General features: G+C 53.4%; 4 protein-coding genes across 4 annotated transcripts; all 4 read right to left on the bottom strand.

Moving 5' to 3' along the window:
• Positions 1–23: 23 nt before the first annotated feature.
• Positions 24–2,085, bottom strand: TYSND1 (trypsin like peroxisomal matrix peptidase 1). Its single transcript, XM_052800136.1, has 4 exons — positions 981–2,085; positions 754–887; positions 462–647; positions 24–351 (listed from the first exon to the last, which is right to left on the bottom strand). The coding sequence occupies exons 1-4, from the start codon at positions 2,009–2,011 to the stop codon at positions 140–142; spliced, it is 1,563 nt and encodes a 520-aa protein (XP_052656096.1). The 5' UTR covers positions 2,012–2,085; the 3' UTR covers positions 24–139.
• Positions 2,086–2,808: 723 nt separating this feature from the next.
• On the bottom strand, positions 2,809–8,229 carry SAR1A (secretion associated Ras related GTPase 1A). The gene is made up of 7 exons (XM_052799746.1): positions 8,113–8,229; positions 7,524–7,598; positions 6,097–6,216; positions 5,486–5,551; positions 4,725–4,828; positions 4,169–4,300; positions 2,809–3,510 (listed from the first exon to the last, which is right to left on the bottom strand). The coding sequence occupies exons 2-7, from the start codon at positions 7,579–7,581 to the stop codon at positions 3,394–3,396; spliced, it is 597 nt and encodes a 198-aa protein (XP_052655706.1). The 5' UTR covers positions 7,582–7,598; positions 8,113–8,229; the 3' UTR covers positions 2,809–3,393.
• Positions 8,230–8,500: 271 nt separating this feature from the next.
• Positions 8,501–20,128, bottom strand: PPA1 (inorganic pyrophosphatase 1). Its single transcript, XM_052799396.1, has 11 exons — positions 19,986–20,128; positions 19,750–19,814; positions 16,839–16,892; positions 16,274–16,393; positions 14,176–14,262; positions 13,741–13,867; positions 13,107–13,234; positions 11,489–11,574; positions 11,193–11,262; positions 9,997–10,036; positions 8,501–8,839 (listed from the first exon to the last, which is right to left on the bottom strand). Exons 1-11 carry the CDS (start codon positions 20,047–20,049, stop codon positions 8,808–8,810), a joined length of 873 nt encoding a protein of 290 aa, XP_052655356.1. The 5' UTR covers positions 20,050–20,128; the 3' UTR covers positions 8,501–8,807.
• Positions 20,129–20,232: 104 nt separating this feature from the next.
• Positions 20,233–22,893, bottom strand: NPFFR1 (neuropeptide FF receptor 1). Its single transcript, XM_052799354.1, has 3 exons — positions 22,536–22,893; positions 21,601–21,700; positions 20,233–21,260 (listed from the first exon to the last, which is right to left on the bottom strand). The coding sequence occupies exons 1-3, from the start codon at positions 22,723–22,725 to the stop codon at positions 20,483–20,485; spliced, it is 1,068 nt and encodes a 355-aa protein (XP_052655314.1). The 5' UTR covers positions 22,726–22,893; the 3' UTR covers positions 20,233–20,482.
• Positions 22,894–23,289: the final 396 nt, after the last annotated feature.

Raw genomic sequence — 23,289 nt, 5'->3', positions numbered from 1 at the left:
ACCGTGCTGCCTCTCCCACCCCAGCACCCCCAGCCTCCGCCGGCCCCCCCGGGGACCAGGGGCTCGGCTTCACCACCGCCGGGGCCAAAGGGGGGACGTGGCAGCCCCGTCCCCGGCACAAACCCCCCCGGGAGGTGGGTCAGAGCTTGCTGGGGGGTCCCGGCTGCCGCTGGAGCCGCCATGCCGCCCGCACCCCCTCGCCTGCCCGGTTGAGGGCGGCGAAGGCATCGGGGTTGCCAGTGCGGTGGTAGCGCATGACGGGGGGCTGCAGGACGGTGGCGGGGATGCAGAAGTTGAGGTGGGGGTAGGTGGCCCCCACGCCGGTGTCCCGGGTGTTGCTGGCCACGATCCCTGGTGGGGAGAGAGGCATCGCCCAGGTCACCGGGGCCGGCTGGGGGGGGGACACACACCCGTAGCACCCCCCCCCCCCCCCCAAACCCGTGGGGGACCCTCTGACTTACCCAGGAGGCATCCGCTGCGGGAGGAGACGAGGGGGCCGCCGCTGGAGCCCCCGTGGACGGCGCAGGTCGTCTGCAGCATGATGGGGCGCCCGGCCACCGCCACCACGGCCGAGAGGACCCCCGCTGTCACGGAGGGGCCGCACGCCCGCCCCAGCGCCCCGAAGCCCACCACGCTCACCTCCTCTCCTGGGGTGGGGAGAGGCGGGAGGTGGGTGCAAGGGGGTGACACCCCCCTATCCGCCCCCCCCACCCCAGCACCCCACATGTCCCCCCACCCACCGTGGCCGCTTACCTGGGAGGAAGGTGTCCGCCAGGCACGGGGGGACGAAGCCCAGCACGCTCTCCTCCAGCTCCACCACTGCCACGTCGAAGGGGGACGACTCCTCGGTGGCAAACACCACGTGTCCCCCGAGGACGGCGGCAGCCCTAAGGACACGGCCCACGAGATGTCACGGCGGCAAGGCACGGTGGCGGTGGTGTGGTTGAGGAGCAAGGCGGGGGACGCGCAGCCGCACTCACCGGCCGGGTCCGGGCGCCGGCGTCACGCGGAGCGGGCCACCCGCCTCCACCACGTGCTGGCAGGTGAGGAGCAGCCGTGGGGCCAGCAGCACCCCCGAGCCCCACGCCGCCCCACACTCCACCAGCGCCGTCCAGCCCAGGGGGTCTCGCCCGCCTCCCGCCTGCGCCGCGACCGCCCGCCCCGGCACCGGCGGCACCGCCACCCCGGCTTCGTCCAGGACGCCGGCGCTGCCGCGCAAGATGGCGGCGAGGGAGCAGAGCAGGGTGAGCCCGACCCACTCGGCGCCCTTCCAGCAGAAAGAGGCGGCGATGATGGCCACCAGACGGGGCCCGGCGGGCGAGGGCAGGAAGGCGCCGCCGCCCTCGGTGCCGGGCAGGCAGCGCGCGTCGGTCAGGATGAGGGCGTTCTCCTCCCCGGCCAGGTTGCTCACCACCCCTCTGCTCAGGGTGTTGAGGAAGAGGTCGGGGCAGAGGGCGCCGAAGGGGGAACCGCAGGCCAGCAGCCCCTCGCCCTTGCGCAGGCAGCTGGCGCCGACCCGCGCCGTCCAGCCGCCCCCGGGGGCGTCGAGGCCGGGCGCCCGCAGCCAGGCGAACCAGTGCAGGGCCCGCGGGTCGCCGTCCCCCGCCGCCTCCCCGCCGAAGTGCCAGCGGTCCGCCTGGCCGAAGGCCCGCGCCAGCGCCCGCCGGAAGGCGCCGCAGGGCACCAGGGCCAGGAGCCGGGCCTCGTGCCGCCGCGGGCCACCGGCCGGGCTCCGCAGCGGCGTCGCCGGGGCGTCGAGGCCGAGGGCCGGGGGCTGCAGGACGAAGAGGCGCAGGCCGGGCTGGAGGGCGTCGGGCGGCAGGGCGCGGGGCTGCGCCCAGGCGGCGGGGCCATCCCGCAGGAAGGGGGCGAAGACAGCGCCTTGGCACAGCACCAGCCCGGGCCCGCGGCTCAGGACCACCCCGCTGCAGCTCCAGGGGCCGGCGGCCGGCTGGTGGGAGTCGGCCGGGCCGGAGACGCTGACCACGCAGCAGGCCTGCTCCTCCGCCATGGCGGCAGCGGCCGCAAGGGGGGGCCGCGTGCGGGGCGGCCCGCGGGCAGCGCTGGGAGCGGTGCGAGGCGCTGCAACGCGATGCAACGCGATGCAACGCCACGCAAGGCAATGCAAGGCAGCGCAATGCAACGCCCCGCGCCGCCGCGCGCAGACCTCGGCGCCCCCGCGGGCTCTCCCCGCCTGCCGCCCGGCCCCGCCCCTCTCTCTCTCTCCCCCCACGCCCCCTTCGCCCATTGGCTGAGGCGGGAGCTTGCGCCCTCCCCATTGGCTGGGGGGGTGGCGGGGGCGGGGCGCTCGACGAGGCGGTGACCGTCCCCGCCCCCCCTCCGGGCCCAGAGGTGACGGCGGGTTTCCAGCCTGGGCCCAGCGCGTGCGTTGACGTCAGGCCTTCGTCACTCCCGGGGGAAAATCACGTCTGCCTCGAACGGCAAACGAGCGCTAGGCCGCCACGAAACCTCAGACGAACAAACAGCCGCCGAGGAGAAAAGCAAGCGGGTCCAGGCGACACCGGCGACCTCGCGCTGCGCCAACGTCGACCGACAACCGGAAACGGGTTCCCCGGGGTCACGCCATGACGTCACAGCGAGAGGATCCAATGCGCTCAGCCCAGAGCCTGGCCTTGGCTGTAGGGGGGGGGTAAGCAGGTGGGAGGGAGCACCCGGCCACCCCCCAAAAAGCGGGCGCTCCGGAAAAATCCGGGTTAAGAGGAAAGCCGCTGGGATGGCACCTGGCTCCTCCGCTTCCTCCTCCTCCTCCTCGTCGGTCAGCGTGAGACAGCACAGCCACCCGGCAGCTCAGTTAAGCCCAAACGCTACGTTTATTGAGGACTTCTAATAGCGTGATACCTCGGTTCAGTAATTTGTGAAATACCTAAATACTGTTAAATATATTTTTAAAAAAACCCTAACCGGACTCTGGACTAAACAACTAAAAAGTTAGAAGGGACGCTGTTTACATTAACGCTTTCTTTAAAAAATATAATTGCTTTTTCTTTTTCTTTTTTTTTTCCTTTTTTTTTTTTCTTTTTTTTCCTTTTAAGTCAATTAACCACAGTGGTGAGACGTGCTCTCTTTTTCAGCTGTTAACAGCGCAGCCTGCAGAGTTTGTTTTTTCTTTTTTTTTTTTTTTACTTCCCGCTGTAACCCAACTGAAAGGGACAACTCGCACCCATGTGCAGAACGGCGGCGCTGCCTCCCCGCCGCGTGGAAAAGAGTTGTGTCACCACTGTGCGATAAGGGCGGCCGAAAACCAGGAGTGTCTCTTGGTCAATGCCAGTAAGCGGTTGGAAAAACCTTCCGCGTTCGAATAGAAAAGTCCACAGGGAAGCTGTGAACAGGATCAGTCCAGAGGAGTAAAACTCTTTTACGTCCGTCCAAGCGTCAGTCGATGTACTGCGATAGCCAGCGGAAGCCCTCGCCGTAGCCTTGCCTCTTCAGCACGCTGCACATGAACACCTCCATGGGGCGGGCGTTCAGGTCTTTCAGTGGCACATTTCCCTAGGGAAACCCAAAAAGAAGTCAGAACCGCACCCCTGCCCGCCTCGTGAAGCGGCGACCGGGTCTAGGGAAACCCTGCTGGGCCCCGGGAGCCTCCTCTCCCGGCTGCACGCCGGACCCTGGGCAAGAAGGACCTGGCCACCGGAATTTTGGGAGCCAGCAGCATGGGAGAACGGGTGCTAGGAACGCTGAAGCACGCCCTTTTCGAGGCACGGCCCCAACGTACCCGCGATACTTGGCGGCGCGATGCAAGAAGCAACCGTCACTGCGCGGATAAGCCAGCACCTAGAGTAGCCTTGCGGTCTTTTGCTACCGTCACCCGGCATTTCTGATCAATTCCCTCTAACCAGGCTGTTTTTTAAACGCTGAAAAAAAATGATTAGACGGGTAATGGGATGGAAACGCAGCGTAATGAAAGCAGAAGAGCCAGACAACGCGTTAAAATATCAGCTCGACGCCCAATTCCCCAACTGTTGTAGAGGTACCACCATGTTTTGCACAATTCTAGCAGTTTCAAAACTATTCGTATTAAAGATTCGCCTTGGTCAACGTTGTGGACAAATTCACGGCGGCAGCTCAGTTAGTTTCTGGACGGCACAAGGAAACAGGCCGGCCCTCCCTGGCTTGCGGACAACCCGAGATTTGGATGCCCCCCTACCTTTCCCGTGGTCTGTCCGTAGAGCCCAAAGATCTCCCGCAGCTTCTCCTCACTGATGGCCTCTGGTCTGTCGATTTTGTTACCCAAGATAAGGATTGGCACGTTGGATATTGTTTCATCTGTCATTAGTGCCTGCGTGCAAGACAGAAGAAGAGTTAAGTTTGAGGAAAAACATTTTGTTGAGGCTCTGTGACCACCGAGGGCTATTTTTTGGTGCTACAGTACTCCTGCGGAAGAGGAGTCTCTCCAGAAAGGTTTCGCAGAAGCGGCTCCTATCTAAACGCATGGGCCGTTTCAAAACTTCTTCAGCTCTGGGAGAGCATACTGATACATCCATACCAATCCGGTCCCTGCATAAAGTAACGTGCAAATTCCTACAAGCACACGCTTTGGACACCGCACGGCTGTCCCGAAAGGCGTGCTGGAAGTGCAAATCGAAAGCACGACACTCTCAAAGCGCGCTGTGCGCAAGTTCCAGCTCCAAAAAGAAGAGTATTATTTATAAATTTAGCTATTCAGAGGTCTTGGGGAAAAAAAACCCAACAACTATATTTACATTAAGCTCAACTTTGGATTCCATAAGACGCGAGTGATCTGCGCAGTCCACCAGGAAGACGATCCCGTTGATGGCCGGCAGGTAGTTCTTCCAGACCCGGCGAGCTGGAAGACACAGAAGTGACAAACACCGCTCCGTGAAAACGCTACCGGAGCAAGGGGAAAACTACACCCAAAAAGGAGCCACCCTCTTCGTTAGGATTTCCTCAAGGCAAGAGAAGACCTCCTGGTGAAGGCACTGGCTGAGGCCGCGAGCCAGGTGGTTCAGAGAGCCAGTTACGCTCGCTCGGCTTTCATTAAGTAAGCCTCTGCAACCACGGCTGCCTTTTCAGCCGGGGTGTCTTTCTTCTGGTATTTTTGTGTATTTAAAAAAAGGGCAGAAAAACTTTGCTTAGAACTTCTAGAAAGTCTAAACACAAAAACTCAGCAATTATTCAAAAGAATAAGCCTACGACATTCAAGTCTTCCATGGCTATAAGTATTTCAGGCAGCGGAGCAGGAACTGGCCACATTTTTTTCCAAACTGCCAGAACTAAGCAGAAGTATCGAACCACTGAAACAACAGGTATCCTAGAGCCAGGAGGTTATTTCCACGTATTGCTCCGTAAATAATTTCAGGCAACAAATAATTAGGTGCTGCTAATTGCTATCGCTTTTCAGTATCACTTTTTGGTAGATTTTTCTCAAGGTGGCTGGAGAACATCGCAGGAATCAGAAAATTAATCTCATTCGGTGTCTCCCACTCAGCAGCTTCACTTTTACCTTGTTCATGTCCACCCAGATCAAAAGTCGTAAAGGTCATTCCAGCAATCGTCAGCTCCTCTGATGCTGAAAAGTAAAAATACAGGCTGCATTTCAGGAAAATAAAGCAGCTGCCACGGCCAGAATTTCTCGGGGACTCGCGTTAACATCACACACGCTCATCCTATCCGATATACTGTAGAATTCAGGAATTCCCTGACTTTCCTGTAGAATTCAGTCACTGAGATGGAGTCGTTTCACAAAACCACAAGCGGGAGAAAATAATTTCTCCCACCTCCCCACTTAAGCACATGCTTATTAGTCTGCAATTATTACACTCTACTACACTTTTCATTAGAAACCCACTCCCTCCCCAAGAGAGGCACCTCATATTAATTGAGCCACGCCACTTCTCGGGCTCTCCGTTTTGTATTTGAGAGGAAAACGCAAATCCGCTTCAGCTCGGGCAACCAACGTGCAGCTGCATCCTCAGGTGCAGTTTTAAGACTCTTAAAGTCTGCCGCCCCAACGCACAGCTATCACTGAGGCATCTTTTGAGACCATGTCCCCAAAATTAAAGGGGAAAAAACGAGACCACGAGGCAGGCAGGGCTCAGTCGCTGGCAGACTCACTGGGATGTAGCGTCGGGACATGCTGACCCAGCCTGTCATCTTTGAGCATGTGCAGCAGAGTGGTTTTGCCTGCGTTATCCAAGCCCAGGAACACAAGTTTTCCCGACTTCTTGTACAAACCTGGAAGGAAAACAAACAAGCAAGAAAAACTCCAGCAGGCTTATCTTGGCGGGTGAGCAGAAGTGCTGCGACGCTTGCTGCTGTGTTTATATGAGCCCCTCGCCCAGAGCTACGCTGCTACGTGTGCATTTACAGTCCTTCCAGCACGGACACAGAACAGTAGGGAAAAAAACCCTACAGCTGGAACTGGCTTTTACCAAGACAACGCAAGGTAACATCTACAACAACGGACATTTTCTAAGCTTGTGTTTCTACGAGGAACGTGTTCATTTCTCAGATACATCCCAGGGGGGAGAATCTCAGAAGAGCGTGCAGCAAAGCACTGCTTACGTGCAATGGGTTACGGATCAATCTGTCACCCCCAAAGGGGTATTTAAATGTGAAAATTGAATAAACTCATAAAAGAGAGCAGCAAGTTGTTGGAGAAAACGTGCAAAGCGTGAAACAACACATCATTTTCTTTAGATAAACTGACTTTTTTTCCACTTCCAGGTATGCATCTGCTGCGTGAAAGTTCCCTTAGGTGTCCAACAGGACTTTTTCTCGTCCCTCCTTAGCCCTCATGAGGCGATCCAGACAGAGAGCACCCCGTCCTCCAGCCAGGACCTCCGCTGGAATTCACGACTCCGGCAGGAGGAGCTTTGCCAGCACCCACATCTCAGGAAAGGGCTGCTCACACCACGGTAAAGCAGCCGCCCAGCTGCGCAGGTCACCCCAGATTAGGCAATATTTTGGCCAGCACATCCGCAAAGAGCCTTCAAGCCGGATTGCGCTGAGGGCATTAGTCAGCAGCCAGCAGCTCCCCCCAGGCACGCCACGGTGGGTAGCTTGGTGCAAGAAGTGATAATTTGAGGAGAAGCAAGCCAGTGAGCTGCAGCTGCGAGAAATAAGGGTCAGCTCTGGTGGAGCTGGTGAGCTCGGATACCAGGAGGAGGGGGAGGAGGAGGATGGGGTTCCCTCCCTGGCTAGGCAGCATGTCTGCCTGGGGCAGGGCACCGAGCTAAACGGGCCCTTGGCATCAGCCCAGCTGCTCTCACGCTTCTAAAGGGCAAGAGAAAGATTGAGTGGGAGCCAACTGCCTCCAAATTACTCTCAGAGTTATTCCTCCTCCTGGTGTAAAAAAACATTGGTTTGCAGCTTTCTCACCGGACTCTATCCCAATCAGAGCTATCGCATGCTCCAAAAGAGATGCGCTTTAATCGCTAACTTTTAAGCGATCTTGGCAACGGGCACAAGCCAAACTGACCTCGGGGCAGCTGCCGCAGCCCGCGCCGAGCTGTTTAAGAACTAATGAAACGCGGCATTACCTAGAAACTGCAGCACGCTGCTGAAGCCGTTGTAGATCCATTCGAAAATGAAAGACATCGCTGAAGATTAATCTCCTGTGGGGACAAAACCAGAGTTAAAGGCGGCAGTGCTCGATGGAAGCCGGCTGCTTGGCCCCCCCCCCCCGCCGCCCCCGCAGGATGCTGCCACTCAGGAGCGGGTCCCGCTCCCCTCCCTCCCGCGGGCAGGAGGAGAAGCGTTTCCCCCGGGAGGTGACTAATCCCCCCCCCACGCCCCGGGGCCAGTTCCCCGAGGGACCGGCCGCCGGACCACCCCGGCCGCCTCCCGCCATCGCCTCAGCGGCCGCTGGGACAGCGGCGGGAGGCGCTGAGGGGAGGGAAAGAAGGGGAGGGGGGGTCGGGGGGTCGGAGGCGGCCCCGGTGGCGGCCTCAAGGGCGGGCGGTGCGGCCTAGCCCCCGCCCCGCCCCCACCCTGCCTGCGTGTCACCCCCCGCCGCCGCCGCCCCGCGCCCGGCCCCCCCCCGCCCCGCTCCGCCCCCCCCCCCCCCGCTCCCACCATCCCCGGGGCCCGGCCACCCCCCCCCCCGCCCCTCCTTCCACCGCCGCTCACCCCCGGCTGCCCCCGGGCCGCCGCGCCACCGACTCCCCTCCTCGGCAGCCGCCAGCTCCCCGCCGGAAATACGTCGCCCCGCGCGCGCCCCGCCCACTTCCGGCCCGGCGGCTTCGCCGCGCTGGCTCCTTTACGTCGGCCGTGCGTCTGACGCCACGCCGGCGCGCGGGTTCGAGGTCGCCCCGCCCCGCTCCTCCAGGACCCGGGTTCGAGGCCGGCCCCCGGCCGCCCCAAGTCAAAGTCCCCTCTCTTTGAGGGACACGATACCGCATTACCCGATAAATCCTGCCCGAATCCCCCCCAGCACGGACCCGTCTAAGGGCTGCTGTTCACACCTTGGCTCCAGTGCTTCATTAGAGGGAGGGAAAGGAGAGGGAGCCCCGCAGCGTTCAGTTTCAGTAGTTTTTATTTCTAACGTCCATACACGTACCAGGTGAGCGATCTTCTGTCGCCATTTACAAAGTACACTGTACGACCATGCACAAGCAGGGTGTTTTGATTTTATAAATTACGTCCTCTAGCCTCCACAAGACCTCGATGCAGCAGACACATCACTGCTAGATACGTAATTCTAATCGGCAAAGTTACAGGCAAGGTCTTCTTGTTGACACTGAAGCTATTTTTCTGCTCTATTCCTGCATGTGGCAACTCCTCGGTGGGAAGGACACAGCTGTCTTGCCACCCATCCTCAGGCCTTAGTTCTTCTGGTAGTAGAACCACTTGTCAACTGGGGGACAAAAAAAAAAAAAAAAAAAAAAAAGAGGGGGTTACTCCTCTGTTAGCCACCCACTGAATTAGGTAGTCACAGAGCACTGCACGCGTTGCCTCCAGCACAGGGGCTTCCTCCTGCTCCTGTCAACACCACCGCCACACACCCAACAGGTTCTTGCGCAGCCACGTGTATGTGTTTTCCTGAAGAAGTCACCCTTGCTCAGCCTACACGTGACTCAGTTCAGGTGAGGAGAGCAAGCCACGGCTAGCTTGGCTTCCCTCTGGCTCTGCTGACTCAGAGGTAAAGTCATTTTACCTCCAACTCCTGTGCCTGTGCAGAAGACATCAATTTCTTCACAGTCTTATTACCCATGAAGAGATTGGAGATGACAGCCTAGCTCCTCTTTCTGCCACACAGCTGTGGGTTCTCAACATCGCCATTACCTCACGCTTGCCTTCAGGTCTCGTCCCTGCTACAGCAATGTACAGATTTCATGAGCAAGGTGCCCATCGCTGCCTTGCACGGAAGGAAAAGGTGACAGCTGAGCACGGATTCCTCCCACAGCCGTCCTTGTCTTACGGAGTCACGCTCCACGCGATGGATCGAGTTCCGAGGCCTCTAAAGGCTCGTCACCAGCTTCCAGCGGACAGTTGTTCAGTGACAGATCTCTGATCAACAGGTCCAATGGCAACCGAAGCACCGAACATGCAACTGATTCCTGCCTCTGCTCTGTGCGGGTAAGGAGTAATTCCCTTCCTTGGCTCGCCTGCACTGAGGATACTGATGAAACCCCTATTTCAGAGGAACAAAAATCCCTCTCTGGCTATCACTGCACTTCAGTCCTCTGCAGTGCTCTTCTTGCAGGACCTGCTACACCTTGAATCTCTTCTGGAGCAAACTATGGCACCGCAGGTCTCCTACTTACCGCTCATTTACCCACCTTGCATACCCAAACAAGAAAGTAAGGCAACAACAGAAGTTATTCAGGAATCAAACAGTATTACTGACACAAGTTAGGTCTAACAAGGTCCTTCATTTCTCCTGGTCCTTCATTTCTCCTAGTGCTAGAGCCATACCTAGCTATCAGTTAAGACCCCCATTTTCTTATTGATAATTCCTTTGAGGAAGTCTCCACTCAGCATTGGAATGTATCCATGGGTTTTGAGACTTACCTTCGGGTGGGATCGGGTTAGCAGCTTTACATGGCGGTGCCTGAAAGGAGAAGCGTATTAGCAGACAGTAGCTGTTGACGGAGGTTGACCTTAAACCTGAAGCTCACCAGACATTATTTAGAGCTGCACAAGTCTTGACTGAGCACAGTTTAAGATCTACGAAGCATAAACTGGTCTGTGGCAGACAGTGCTGGTCAGCCGTGAGGCAATAAATGAGCTCACGGGCAGCGTGAGTCCCGTCATCCCCACAGCCTCCTCGTTCCACAGATGTCCTACATGCCAGAGGTGCTCTGCTTTAAGCACAGGCTACAGTGCCACCTGCTTCTCACCATGAGCAGTTACTGCTCCAGCGCCTATACAGTTGCAGGCAGCCTGCTTTTTTTAAAGCTACAACATGATGGTGGAATAGAAGTACAAAGGACTCTCAGAAAACTTCTCCAAAGAGCTCTCACCTGCTATTTAACAGCCAAAGATAGATAAGGGTCCCTGTCTGGTGACACATCCTCCGCGAGGGTTGAACTTTCAAAAACTTACAAAGTAACTCGGATACCACCAGAGGATACAAGCACTTTTAAAACCAAGACAGTGGTTTTAAAAGTCTCTCCAAGCCTACAGAGAGACTCTGGTTTCCAGTCACATTTCCATACACTGAGGCAGTATCTCCGTTTTGATTTTCCTGACCCATTCCTCTAATCCCTTTCAAGTTGCCAACAGCAGTACTTCACAAGCCTATGGAGATGCAGTTAAGTCCTGAAACTGGATAGGAGTACCACACTGGGAACTTCATGCTTTTCACTGCAAAGGATGCATGGTCCCTGGCTGCAAGGCTCTCAGGAGTTAGACTTTGTTTTCTCAAAGGGTGATCTGTACTGTGAAGCTCTTGGAAGGCCAAGTATTTAAACACTCTCTGAACAGCTGACAGCCAAGCTACAGTTCAGAAGTTTAGCCCTTCACGCAAACTCTGTTTAGGTTTCCATCTCCCAGATGACTAAGGGCAAGGAGAAGCCTCTGGAGGAATGTCTGGCTTGCTCCACATTCATCCTATTTAACCAGAAACAGGTGTGGTGGTGTCATCCAAAAAATTCTGAGCATACAATGTGCTATTCACACAGAGAGGACAGTTTATGGTACCACACAAATCATGCCATTTTGCCTGATACCAACGTTGGGGTTAGGATACGCAAATTTGTACTTACTGCATCCACAGTAGCTTTTGCACACTCTTGACTACAGCAGAAAGGGCTGTCGGACACCGTCAGATTTGTGCTAGAATAGATAGGTCACTTGTGAGAACGTGAAAGCCAAGTCTCACCCCCAAGAGTATTAAATAATGGAATATTAAGAAGCATTGTTATAGTTGCCAAGTTGAAGGGGAAGGCCTGTGGAGACAGCCAGCAGCTAAGAGAAAGCACGGCACAACTCAGGAAAGGAAGTTTCAGGGTTATTTGTTTAGGGGAAAGGAACATGCACAGCACCACAAGCATTAACCTACCAGTTGATCTCCCCTCCGTCAGTTTTCTTTGCTATTAAAGCTTTCCAGTGTTCATGAGTACATTTGATGACTTTCATAGCAAAATCCTGAAGTTGAAGATGAGAACAAACACCATGTTACGTGCAAGCAGTAGACCATCTTTTCCAGACTATCAGTTATATGGAATGAGAGGCCAGTATTTATAGGCTGATTTTAGAAAGTTTCTGACTCTGGAAGGCACTCAAAGAGACCTCTTCCATTACTGCGCCTTTCAGGAACAACAGCAACCTCCCAGTGCACAACAGCTGAAACAAGGGGGATTTTACAACACAAATTGCCTTGCTTTCAAGATGGGAGGATACGCCAAGGTCACCTAGCGAGTCCAAAAGAAACTGAACGCAGATATTCTAGTCTCAGGCCAGTGCTGTATTATAAAAGCACCTCCGCCCTGCTGCTCGTCCCACTCAGTTTGTCTCCAGCAGCTAGCTGATCCCGACCTATCTGCGAGCTTTCTTCCACTCCAGGCAAATCACTCAACTGCTGCGCAGATCAACAGGAAGAGACATGCACCTAATCTAGCTTTGCAACTATTTAAAAATTAATCTGCTTCCAAGCATATCACAGCTTTTTTCCTTAAAAAAAAGTAGTATATGCTCAAGCATTAACCTGTCAGCTGCAGAAGGAAACACACACAATTCTTTGTTAGCGTGAACACCCAGCAATAAATATCCTGGTTTGATACCACACAGAGCCAAATAAAACACTGCAGCAACACGTGCGAGGTTCTTTGTCCCTATTTTCCGCCTTGGCCTTGATTCTGTTTTCACCCATCCTGAGGGGCAGCAAGATGTCTCAGCCCACCCAACCTAGTGCTGTGCTACAGCGGAAGGGGAAAAGTCCACTCCAACGTGACTTCCATTTTAGCCCCCCTTACCCTTTCCTCCCCACACCAGGTTTTGCAGGCCCTCCCACTCTCTGCACCGACTCTGGAGCTCTGGGAGTTGAGTCACCTCACTAACCCACTCACAGCACACCAGGACTGGCAGGAGGAAGGGCACAGAACCAGGATTTCACCTGTTCAGGAGCAGTAGATTATCTGACCCAACCCAGAGAAGAGGCAGGGGAATAACGCTGCCAAGGCAGAACCTTACTCAAAGGGCGTGAGGGAACACTTTATGCCCAAAGGAAGAAGCATTTTAACTCCTGAGTTAACTTCAACTTGCATCAGGCTGCAGTGGAACAAGGCCGGTGAGCAAGGGAGGCAAAGGGTGATGTCAAGCACGCTTGGCTCCACAGCAGGAGCAAATAAACCTGGTGTTTTCCATCCGGGTTCTGACACAGAGGCTCCCAGCCCTGAAGTGATCCCACATGAATGTCATCTAGAAGAAAAACTGATAATATCCAACAGCAGCCAGGGATAACCCTATGCTTTTTCTCCTAGTATTCCTGCAAGCACTGGGCTGGAAACAAGCAGAACAGTAGGCTGGAAAAACAGCAGGAGGAACAAAGTCAGCTATCAGCAGCCCTGTAGAAATCCATTCTCTGAGCGACTACTCGTTTGTGTCCCCATGCACCTTGAGCTCAGTTTTTAGACAGCATGCCTTTGCATGCTCACAGTAATGCAGAAAGACGATCCTACCTTGTCTTTAAATTCACCATTAAAAGCAAACTGGTTTTCTGGCTTTCCATCAGGTACTTTATATCTTCTGAACCAGTCCACTGTAGCTTCTAAGTATCCAGGTTTCATCCTTCTGACGTCATTGATATCTAGCCAGGGAGAAAAGGTTTGTTAGCCATATCTAGTAACAGAAGTTACTTAGCTACTACCCTGCTCTTCTGAGCTGCCCCTCCTCAAGTAGCCTTAGCAACATTTCAGAGGGGTTACGATGAAGACACAAAGTGGATATCTGCACAGGGAAGTTAGTGTTTCATCTTCACAGTATATCCTGATTGCCCCCAGGAGCATGGATGCATTTAAACAGCTTTGACTAGAGACCTGCTGGACAACCCCTTTCCTTCCACTCAGAGGACAGGCTGTATAGCCACCCTCTTCTTTGAGATGCCAGGCTGTGCAGAGGACTGACAATTTGCAATAAACGGTGGTAAAATGTTTTGCTACAGGATTGATAACATCCTGCTCTGCGGTCCTTCCAGTATCACATCTGATTAATACCATGGCATAGAAGCAGCAAGCCCATGTCCTGACTTGAAAGTTTCCTGCAGGCTCTCCACAGAGAGAAGTACGCAGCCTGCTCCTCCCTCCTGTTACTTACCATTATAGTTGTCTGCTTCAGGGTCTTCAACATTGATAGCAATTATCTTCCAGTCTGTCTCTCCCTCATCAATCAGTGCCAGTGTGCCCAGCACCTTCACTTTGATGACTTCTCCTCGAGAGCAGACCTGCAAGGACAAGGACCTTGTTGTCTGTACTGATGCATCCAAGGAATGCACAACAGGAGACTGTGCAAGCTGTGAGAGTTCAGCAAGCAGTTGGGTACCACAAAATTAGCTATCGCTTATCAGCGGTTCACAAACCTTGGCTCACAAGGCTGCCGCTGTAAGATCTCATCAACGATCTCCAGAGGTAGAGGAGGGAAACATCACATTCTTAAGGTAGAGGAGGTAGGAACTGAATAATGTCTTGGGGTAATTGACTTCAGAGACATTAATTACGTTTCAAAAGACAGTTACCCTTTAGAGTGCATTACCTTGCTTCCGATTTCACACACATCAATTGGATCGTTATCTCCACAGCAGCCAGTATTTTCATCTTTGTGACCTGGGTCTTCCCAAGTCTGCAAAAAAACCCCAAAAACCAAAAAACGCACACAAATAAGAACTCTCAGGTTTCAAGAGGAAACAAAAAGCAGGTTTATTTCAGGCATGCAATTGCCTCGAAAATACAGATGATGGCTCACTTCATGCTGGCTTTCAGGTCTAGCAGTTGGGCTACTATTTCAGTTGTGCCTGCAAATGCAGTTTGAATCCAAGTTAAAAGGTCTTATCTTGAAAAGGGTAAGCTGCTCCCTCCCACTTACAAGCCTTTTTTCAACAACTTTCCAGACTTCCTCCTCCGTTCCACAGCTGCATAAAGGTGAAGTTCACATCTATAAAGAACACTCATTGATTTGGCTGCCTGCCTGTTCCTCTCCCTATTCATTTCTTAACAGAAGTTTCCTGAACTCCAGATAGCAGTCCAACAGAGATGGAAGACAGACAGGGTGTATTGTTTCCTTTTAATTAAACAATTAAAGACACATTGTTACACTAGAGCAGTGACAAGAATGCAGAGTCCCATAGCCTGTGCTACCCAGCGTCCTAGTGCATCTCACCTAAAGCGGTGAGTATAAGTCAAAAGACAGGACTCCAGAAGGCATTGGAGCTATGCCTCCAAAAATAATAGCTGCTTAAAACACGCTTCTAATCAGGAGCGAAAGGACACCATGCCCACCTGCATCATAAGGAGCAACTACCTCTAAGGTTGTTGAGATATAAAAAGAAGGAATGCTCTTCCCAAGTCTCTGCATGCCAGGACACGACAAGTATAGTCAAGACCTCGTGATGCATCCAGAGCATTCAGGAAGATGTACTGAAACCTGGGTGGTGCTGAAGGACTCTTCACAATCGCTATCGCACTTCCCTACAAGGGAGTGTTAAGTTCGGTCCCTTGACCTTGATGTGCAAAACCACCTTTGATCCACTAACACATGACTGAGCAAAGGCTTCAAAAGCTGTCATTCTGCACAAAGAAACCGGCTCCAGAATCCATCCAAGTACAAAACAATTCACCTTTGAAACACCGTCTCAAGCCACTTGGAGAAAGCACTCGACAGGCACTGCTACCAAGATGAGAATTACAAAATTCAGTGTGTTTCCCTGTGAACTGCCACTGACAATTTATTTCTCTAAAGGAAACGCAAACCTTAGAGAACATCAGAGGCAAACAGCCTTGCTCAAAGTTCCTCTTCATCTACCGGTCACCAGCCAGTTAAGAGCATGTGTCCAGGTGTCACGACCCAGGTCAGTCCCCCCTTGCCAGCTGTTTCAGAGAAAGTGTGTCTGTGCAGCTGCAGACGTCTGCCTCACCCAGTCTCTGGACTTCTGAGTGCCTTTCTGCCACTCAGATCCAACACTGAGAACAGGGCATCTACGGCCATCCAACAGGTCAATACAATAGCCTAGCTGTGTGTTTTAGACCCTGAACAATAAGACAGGTAGAAACGGGAAAGATACAGCCCTTTAGATCTATTCAGATTTTCATTGCCCACATCCAAAGTCTAAAACAATCAGCTAATTCACTGCAAGAAGAATCTTCTGTAAAGATTCAGCCTAAGGGCTGTACACCAAGATCCTGTACCATTATTAGCTTAAAACATCAGCTCTTTATGCTTCGCCAGGCAGGAACTGAGGGCATTGCATTGCCAGACTCCCAGTTCCTTGTGTAGTGACAGCTTCCTTCATCCAAAGACAAGGACCTGCCAGCTACTGTCCAGCCAAACTGCCAAGAGGCCACAGAGAGGAGCAACACAGCAGGTACCTCACTAGCAGCAGCTGCGCATCCTCAAATAGCTTGTTTACAGCATTAGCTACAAGCCTACCTCTTGAGATTTCTACTTAAAAGTACCCCTGCTTTCTTGACAGGTCCTCTTCATTAGCAAGATTATATATGGAGATGCAAATGCTGTGTTCCAGATCAGACCCTCAGCTGATCTTTTGCTCATTAATACAGTGGTAGCGAGAGACACACACAGGCATTCTCCCTCCTCCCCACCAGAATGGGTGAGCCACCGAGACAAGTTACAGTACCTGTGGGATAGCACCGTAATTCCAGATATAACCCTTGTGGGGAAACACGTTAGCTACATAGCGCAGTTTTCCTTTCTTCACGTCTTGCTTAATTGGGTTTAAGGGATCCTTTGTTGCAATCTGAAAGAGAAGTTACATAAATCTCTCTACTTTGCTCTCTAAGAAAAGCCAAGCGATTTTTTTTTTGTCTTTAATGAAGCTGGCTGTTAACTGACAAGCCAAGAGACCCTGAAGCCCATAGCACATATTGGACAACTCCATTTCCTGTTACATTGCCATCTCCTGGGATATAGTTTTCAGCAGACTTACAAACATCAGAACCACATGGGGCTGACAGCCACAAGACGCTGCTTTAATCAGAAGCCACAGAAGAATTTTAAGTTAATCTAACTTCTGCAAGGCTCAGCCTCCATACCAGACCTCTAGCATTAAGCAAGTATTTACACGAGAAGTTAGAAACCACTCTGATTCAGGAAGTGGAATTGAGAAGGAGAGAATCAGCAAAGCCAAAGATTAATAGACTAGTCAGCTCAAGCACTTAAGCTAGGAACTGTAATATAGTTACCTCCATTTTAGCATTTGTCCATCGAGGTACTTCCACAACCATGTTGAACACATTCTGAAGAAAGCAAAATATCAGTGAATGGGAAGGAATCTCAATACCACACTTTAAACTAGGGAACGCATATAAGTAAGCATAAAAGCCAGCCAGTTCGCATGAAAACCATAACTTTTTTTTTTTTTCTGTTTTTTCCAGTGCCAGTTTTGATACCGTTGATAGAAGTCCTGTAGTCCAGCCAGTCACATGGCATCACTCAAAGCTGAATCCCATGAAAGACACCAGCAAAAGCTAGATTGAGGTTACCCACACATTCTCCATCAGTTGCCACCTATGAACATCTCCATCATGTTCCTAGGTTACAGAATGGTTAGGTTTAAATGAATCAAAGACAGCTTCATACAAACTATCCTGGACATAACAAAATGAGGTTTTAGGCATATTTATTAAATACAAAGCGCTTAATGCTACAGCAAGAGCCACCCTGGGAATCTAGAAGAGGCAAGACTTACAGGAGTAAGCCATCTATTTAATAATGTGGGTACCTAGGTACTATCCTGAACGACTGAGAATATCGCTCCCAAATATTCTAGCCTGTCTTGAAGTAGTGAAAGATGCCCGAGCTCCCCCTCTCCAAGCTGACACTCCTATAAAAGCAGACCTTGTTAGCGGCATGGTGCAAGCATAAAGATGTGGGGGAGAAACGCAGAACCACATCTTGCAGTATCTCGTTTACAGATGACACTTGAAAACATCTCCTGTTGACTCCAGCAGGGCTGAGAGGACTCTTGAGAGTTCAATGTCAGACTCCTCTTCAAGAAAACAAGCTTCTCCACACTTGAACCTTAACATTTGCTGTTTGAAGAGATTATGGCTTTTAACAAAAAAGTCAAACCTTGCTCCCTAGCATTGACAAGGTTTCTAATCCCCATGTTAAGCAGTATTAGCATTGCAAAATCCCTCACACCTGTACTGCACCATAATTAGACTGCTGTTGTGCAATGAGTGCTGTTACATCACTGACTTTGCCCACACCCTTCCCTAAGGGAATCTTATTACATCCCCTTAATTGCAGGGGGTCACTGCTCATTTGCAATTTATATGTAAAAAGTTATATAGTATTTTTATTTATAAGTAACTTAAGGAAAGGAATGAGGCAAGGCAGGGTGCTTATGGCTTTGCAGGCAAAGAAAGACGACTCAGGGGTGTATTGTTGTTAGGCTCCCAGTTTCCCCACAGTCCAACTGACAGATCTGCTTTGGTCTAAGACACCCAGTGAGTAGCCCAAGGTCATTCCTTCGCAATGCCAAGGTACACAGGTACAGATAAGGTCAGCACATCCCAGCCCTAGACTGAAAAAAACACCCTGCAATCCTCTCAGCGTCTTAGAAGTCTAAGGATAAAGATCAAGGAGCCCAGACAGAGACAGACAACCTTTTGCTCCAAGTTGGGCTCCCTACCATAGCTGGTAATGAATCTGCTAAGTAACGGGTAAAATCTCTGTGGAGAGGCACTCCAGCAACAGAAGGAGGTCTAATGTGGTCAGGGCTATTGTGTAACTTTGGGGATTGTGACCTTCTGTGATACTTTCTTCTCTTAATGACTTGGCATGAGAAAGCAGCATTAGCTGCACAGGGACTCTGGCAAGCAGCACTAAGCGCCTGAAGGCACATCAGCAGTCCAGTTTCCCTTGTTAATCATTACCAGGCCACGGAAACCCTCCTCACCCCTATACAGACTCCCCTGCTCTTTCCTCCCCTGTTCTGCAAGCATCTGCAAAGCATAGCATTATCTGGGTTTTCCTTGTCTGAGTTACCTTTCAGACACCTGCTTTTGAAAACTGCTTTCCTAGTTGGCCACAGAAACTGCTTTGCCACTGTCCTTGATGACTACAATCCATCTTTTCCCTTCTGAGCCGGCAAAAGCCACCTCAGACTTCCCAGAGCACATTCTGACACCACCTGCACCTCAAAGTTCCATCAGCTACTTTTCAGAGATTCATCTCTCAATTCTGCATACTCTTTTCCTTTCCAATAACCACTCCCTACCTCCAAATTATACCTCTCTATCACGAACTTTAGAACAGTTCATGTACTATGTTTCTTAATCTGCACAGCTTTTTAGTATGTGTTAAAAGAAGAAACGAGCTGCAAAGGTAAGGAACACAGTCAGAGAGCCCAAGTTACCACTGAAAAAGCATTTAGTGAAAACTGAAGCACAGCTGTTTTGGTTTCCTATAGCTGGGGCATTTTAGACAGTGATTTGGAACAGCCTAATTTGACCGACTGCAGGAAGGATGTAAAAGCCCTGCAGCACTGCATGCGGCAGGTTCCCCACCTGCACTTTTTGTGAGGCAAGAGGTCCCCAGGAGCTGCTACAGCAAGAATTTAACATCCTCACGTTCTGTTCAGCAGCTGATTATACTGCGGGCATAAAGTGGCCTTACTGCAGTCAAAACCCAAGCCTGAAACATCATGCAGCATGAGCATATACCTCCATAGGAGTGGATGCAGATATTTAGTTAAACAGGAGACTGCTTCTTTTAACCCAAAACGCTTTCATGCGACCTCACGGGCAAGTTCAAGACAACCACTCGTATCTCAGACGCAAATATGAGAACGGGATCATCCGTTCTCTTGTCCTACGTCACTCTACCCAAAACCGCAAGAAAAGGGCACCCATTCTTTGCAACACCTGGTGATGCTTCCATTAGGCGCTCCTGCCGAGAACGACCGTAAGGAATTGGGAGCCTCCCTCGGGTATTTCAGGCCTGCAGGACCTCGCTCCCTGACCAACTCAATGCTCACACCCAGGGCCCAGAGCTCCAGCGGTTGCTCATGTCGCTGGCCGCAGGCCAACGAGGCCACACCAGCCACCCGGCCTACTGCTCTTTGCTCCGGCCCCTCTCCCCCCTTACCTTGCCGGGGTCCGCGTAAATGGGGATATCATGGAAAGGGGAGATGTAGCGCCCGGCGGCATCCTCTGCAAGGCAAAGCGGGGGAAAGAAGTCAGGCCCGGCCTGAGGGGACGCCTCAGGTGGGGGGGGGGGGGGTGTCACCTCAGGCCGTGGGGGCTCCCTCAGAGGAGCTCGCCCCCCCCCCCCCCAACCCCCGAGCTGGGAGGATGAAGAGGAGGAAGACGGCAAGCACTCACTGAAGAAAAGCCGGTACTCCAAGCTGTGAGGCGCGGCCCGCTCCTCCACGCTGTAACCGGCCATCGTGCCGCGCTCAGCCCGCCGGCTGCCGCACTGCGCAGGCGCGACGCGCCCCGCCCCGCCCCCCCGAGGGAGGTGTCCAACGAGGTGAGCACTGCGCAGGCGCGGAGCTCACTCCTCCTGCGCCGCCCCCCCGCCCCCCGCCACGCCACGCAGTGGCGTGGCGGGGGGCGGGGGGGCGGCGAAGGGTGTGGGCAACTCACCACGGTTTTGGGTAGCCCAGCAGTACGGCATGGCGTGGCCACAGCGGTGTGGTATGGCTTGGTCCGCCACGTGCCCCCCCCCGCCCCGTTCCCCGACGACGCTAAGGCAGGGACATGGCGTCAGCGGGACGCGCCTTTATTTCAGCGACTCGCGGCCCGCGACCGTGGCGAAACCCCGTTCCCCACCCCGTAAAGCCTCGCGGTCCGGAGGCGCCCGGTAGCCGCGTGGGTGGTCAGCCGTCCCAGGCGGGGACGCCGGCGCGGCGCGGCGCCAACGGCCCCGACTCGGAGGCGGGGGGCGAGTCGCTGGCCCGCGCCTGGGCAAAGACGCGGTTGCGGGTGCCGAAGAGGATCGCGCGGCGGCCGTCGCGATGGCGGCGGGGCGAGCAGAAGGGGGCCCGGAAGGCCTCCTGGAAGCCCCGTCGGAAGTTCTCGTTGAAGTAGCCGTAGATGATGGGGTTGGCGCTGCTGTTGAAGAAGGCCAACCAGTGGGCGAAGGGGAAGACGTAGACGGTGACCAGGCGGAGCTGGCCCTCGCTCAGCCGCCCGTAGTCCGTCAACAGCATCAACGTCCAGAGGGGCAGCCAGGAGAGGGTGAAGAAGAGGGCGACGATGATGAGCATGTTGATGACCTTGGCCTTCCTCCGGGAGACCTTCCTCCCCTCCGGCTCCTCTCGGCCGCCGGCAGGCGCCGCCGACTTGAAGAGCTTGAAGGCTATGCGGGTGTACATGACGATGATGAGGGCGAGGGGGGCCACGTAGATGTGGGAGAAGAGGACGGTGGTGTAGATCCTCCTCATCCCTGTCTCGGGCCAGGCCTCCCAACAGGAGTAGAGGGGGTAGGAGTTGTTGTAGGTGTCCACCATGAAGTGGTGCTCCTCCCTGGTGACGGTCAGGGTGATGGCAGCGGGGCACATGATGAGCAGGGCCAGCACCCAGATGAGGGTGATGGTCACCAGGGCTTTCCTCAGTGTCAGCTTCTGCCGGAAGGGGTGGACGATGCAGCGAAACCTGTGGGAAGGCAGGCGGTGGGTGGCTTTGGGCACCTGATGGGATGTCCCTGGGGAAGGAGGGTGGCCAGGACCTGGGTGTGGGAAGGGAGGGTAAGGTGGGTTGCTCTTTACAGATGGCTTTTGGTGGCAGAGATAGGTTGTGATCTCTCCAGTTTTGGTGTTTTCAGCCCAAGGTGGGGAAGGACCTTGCCCCATGGACAGATTTGTGGTCCTCCTGGAGAGCTGGGACGCACTCCTGACATCCCCAGGAGCTTTCCCGTGATGGAAATGGCACGGGACACCTGAACACCCTGGGGGTGGCTTGGTGCCCACGTCCCCCCATGCCCACGCCAACATACCTCTCCACGGCGATGGCCACCAGCGTGAAAACGGAGGCGGAGACGGACATGCCCTGCACCAGGCCGCTCATTTTGCACATGGTATTGTCAAAGGGCCAACCTGCGAGGGGACACCACGGAGGTTGTAGGTGCCTTTGGCTCGGCCAGGTCCATCAGCAGCTCCCTCTAGATGTCCCCATCCGCCGTGTCATTGCTGGGGGATGCTAAATCCTGCTCCTAAGGGGGGGCTGCATTTTTTACTTATACAGAGATGGCCTTTAGCAGTACAGATGCTTGGAGAAAAAAACCCAAATTGATAAAAAAGATGCATATTGCACTGCTTAGAAACTCAAGGAACACGGTGGTTGTCATTTCTCCTACCCTTGCATAGGGCTTGAGCTGTTATCACGGGGACTGACCTTGGGATCCTCAATCAGAAGGGCTTTCATCTTGTTTCTTGACCCCAGTGCTAAGGCGTTGGCAATAAATAAATCACGCCCTGTAATAAATACAGACTCTGCCCTGTGCCCTGGCTACTGCTGCGGCTAAACCCTGCCAATTGTACCAGTGTCGCCTTTTATCTTTGGAAAGGTCAACAGGCAGAGCTGAGCCAGCATGGGAGAAGATCGATGCAAGAAGAGGAGGCGTTTATTCAGTGTTGCTTGATGGAGAATGGTTGAACATAAATATGTAAATGCAGCATTAAGGTCATACTTATTTTGCCAAAAATGTCCAAAACCTGAAAACCAAAAGGCCTTTACCCCCCTAAAGTAGTGGCTCTAAATGAAATGATACCTTTCATCAGATGTGGTTGAGTGGCCACCACCTGCCCTCCTCATCCTCAGCAGAAAAATCACCCATGGGGTGGCCTCATGGGTGCGGGGCAGAAGGTGGGTGATGTTCCCCACCACTTTCTCTCCCTGCCTTGCATCTCACCCCTCCATTGCCCCGCTCACCCGTGATGAGGTTGTCCACCAAGGTGGTGGGCATGCAGAAGATGCCCACCAGCAGGTCGCTGATGGCCAGGTTGAGGATGAACATGTTGGTGACTGTCCGCATCTGGCGGTTCTTCACCACGATGAAGCACACCAGGATGTTGCCGATCATGCACATGAGGAAGATGAAGGTGTAGGCCAGGATGAACATGGCGGCCACAGGGGAGGAGTGCTGGTAGTATGTTGAGAAGGTGTAGTTCTCCCTCAGGAGGTGGCTCTCGCTTGCAGTAGAGTTGGGCCAGCTGCCATTGGAAGGGCCTGGGGAAGGGAAGGCAGGAAAGTGAAGGTGGGAGAGGATAAAGTGATTATTCCCTTCATTTCTTAATGCCCTCGGAGGTGGGTTTTTGTATTTATACCAGTGCCCAACCTGGCTGGGATGTGTCCTGCCGGGATCATCTCGGTGCCCCAACAAGTCTCCTTCTCCTTGGGTTGTTCAGCCCAAGGTACTGTAGCACCTGGGCTGAATTATTATTTTATACTACTATTCTTTTACATAATTATTATTTCATATCATTATTATTTCATATCATTATTTTGATGAGGAATTAAAGCAGTCCAGAAGACAGCCTGTTCTCATGGGATTTTTTTTAGGGGTGAGCAGGGAAGAGAAATCCATGTCCTGACACCGCAACGCTCCGACCGTGTGGGAGCTGTGTTCGTGTGGTCCCCAGCACAGCCAGCCTGGGAACGTCTCTGCTTCTCGGGTGTCTGCTGC

This window comes from Harpia harpyja, chromosome 10 (genome assembly GCF_026419915.1).
Source record: "Harpia harpyja isolate bHarHar1 chromosome 10, bHarHar1 primary haplotype, whole genome shotgun sequence".
NCBI classification, from domain to species: domain Eukaryota; kingdom Metazoa; phylum Chordata; class Aves; order Accipitriformes; family Accipitridae; genus Harpia; species Harpia harpyja.
The sequence above is the reverse complement of the archived record's forward strand: the minus strand, read 5'-3'. Positions and strand labels throughout refer to the sequence as shown.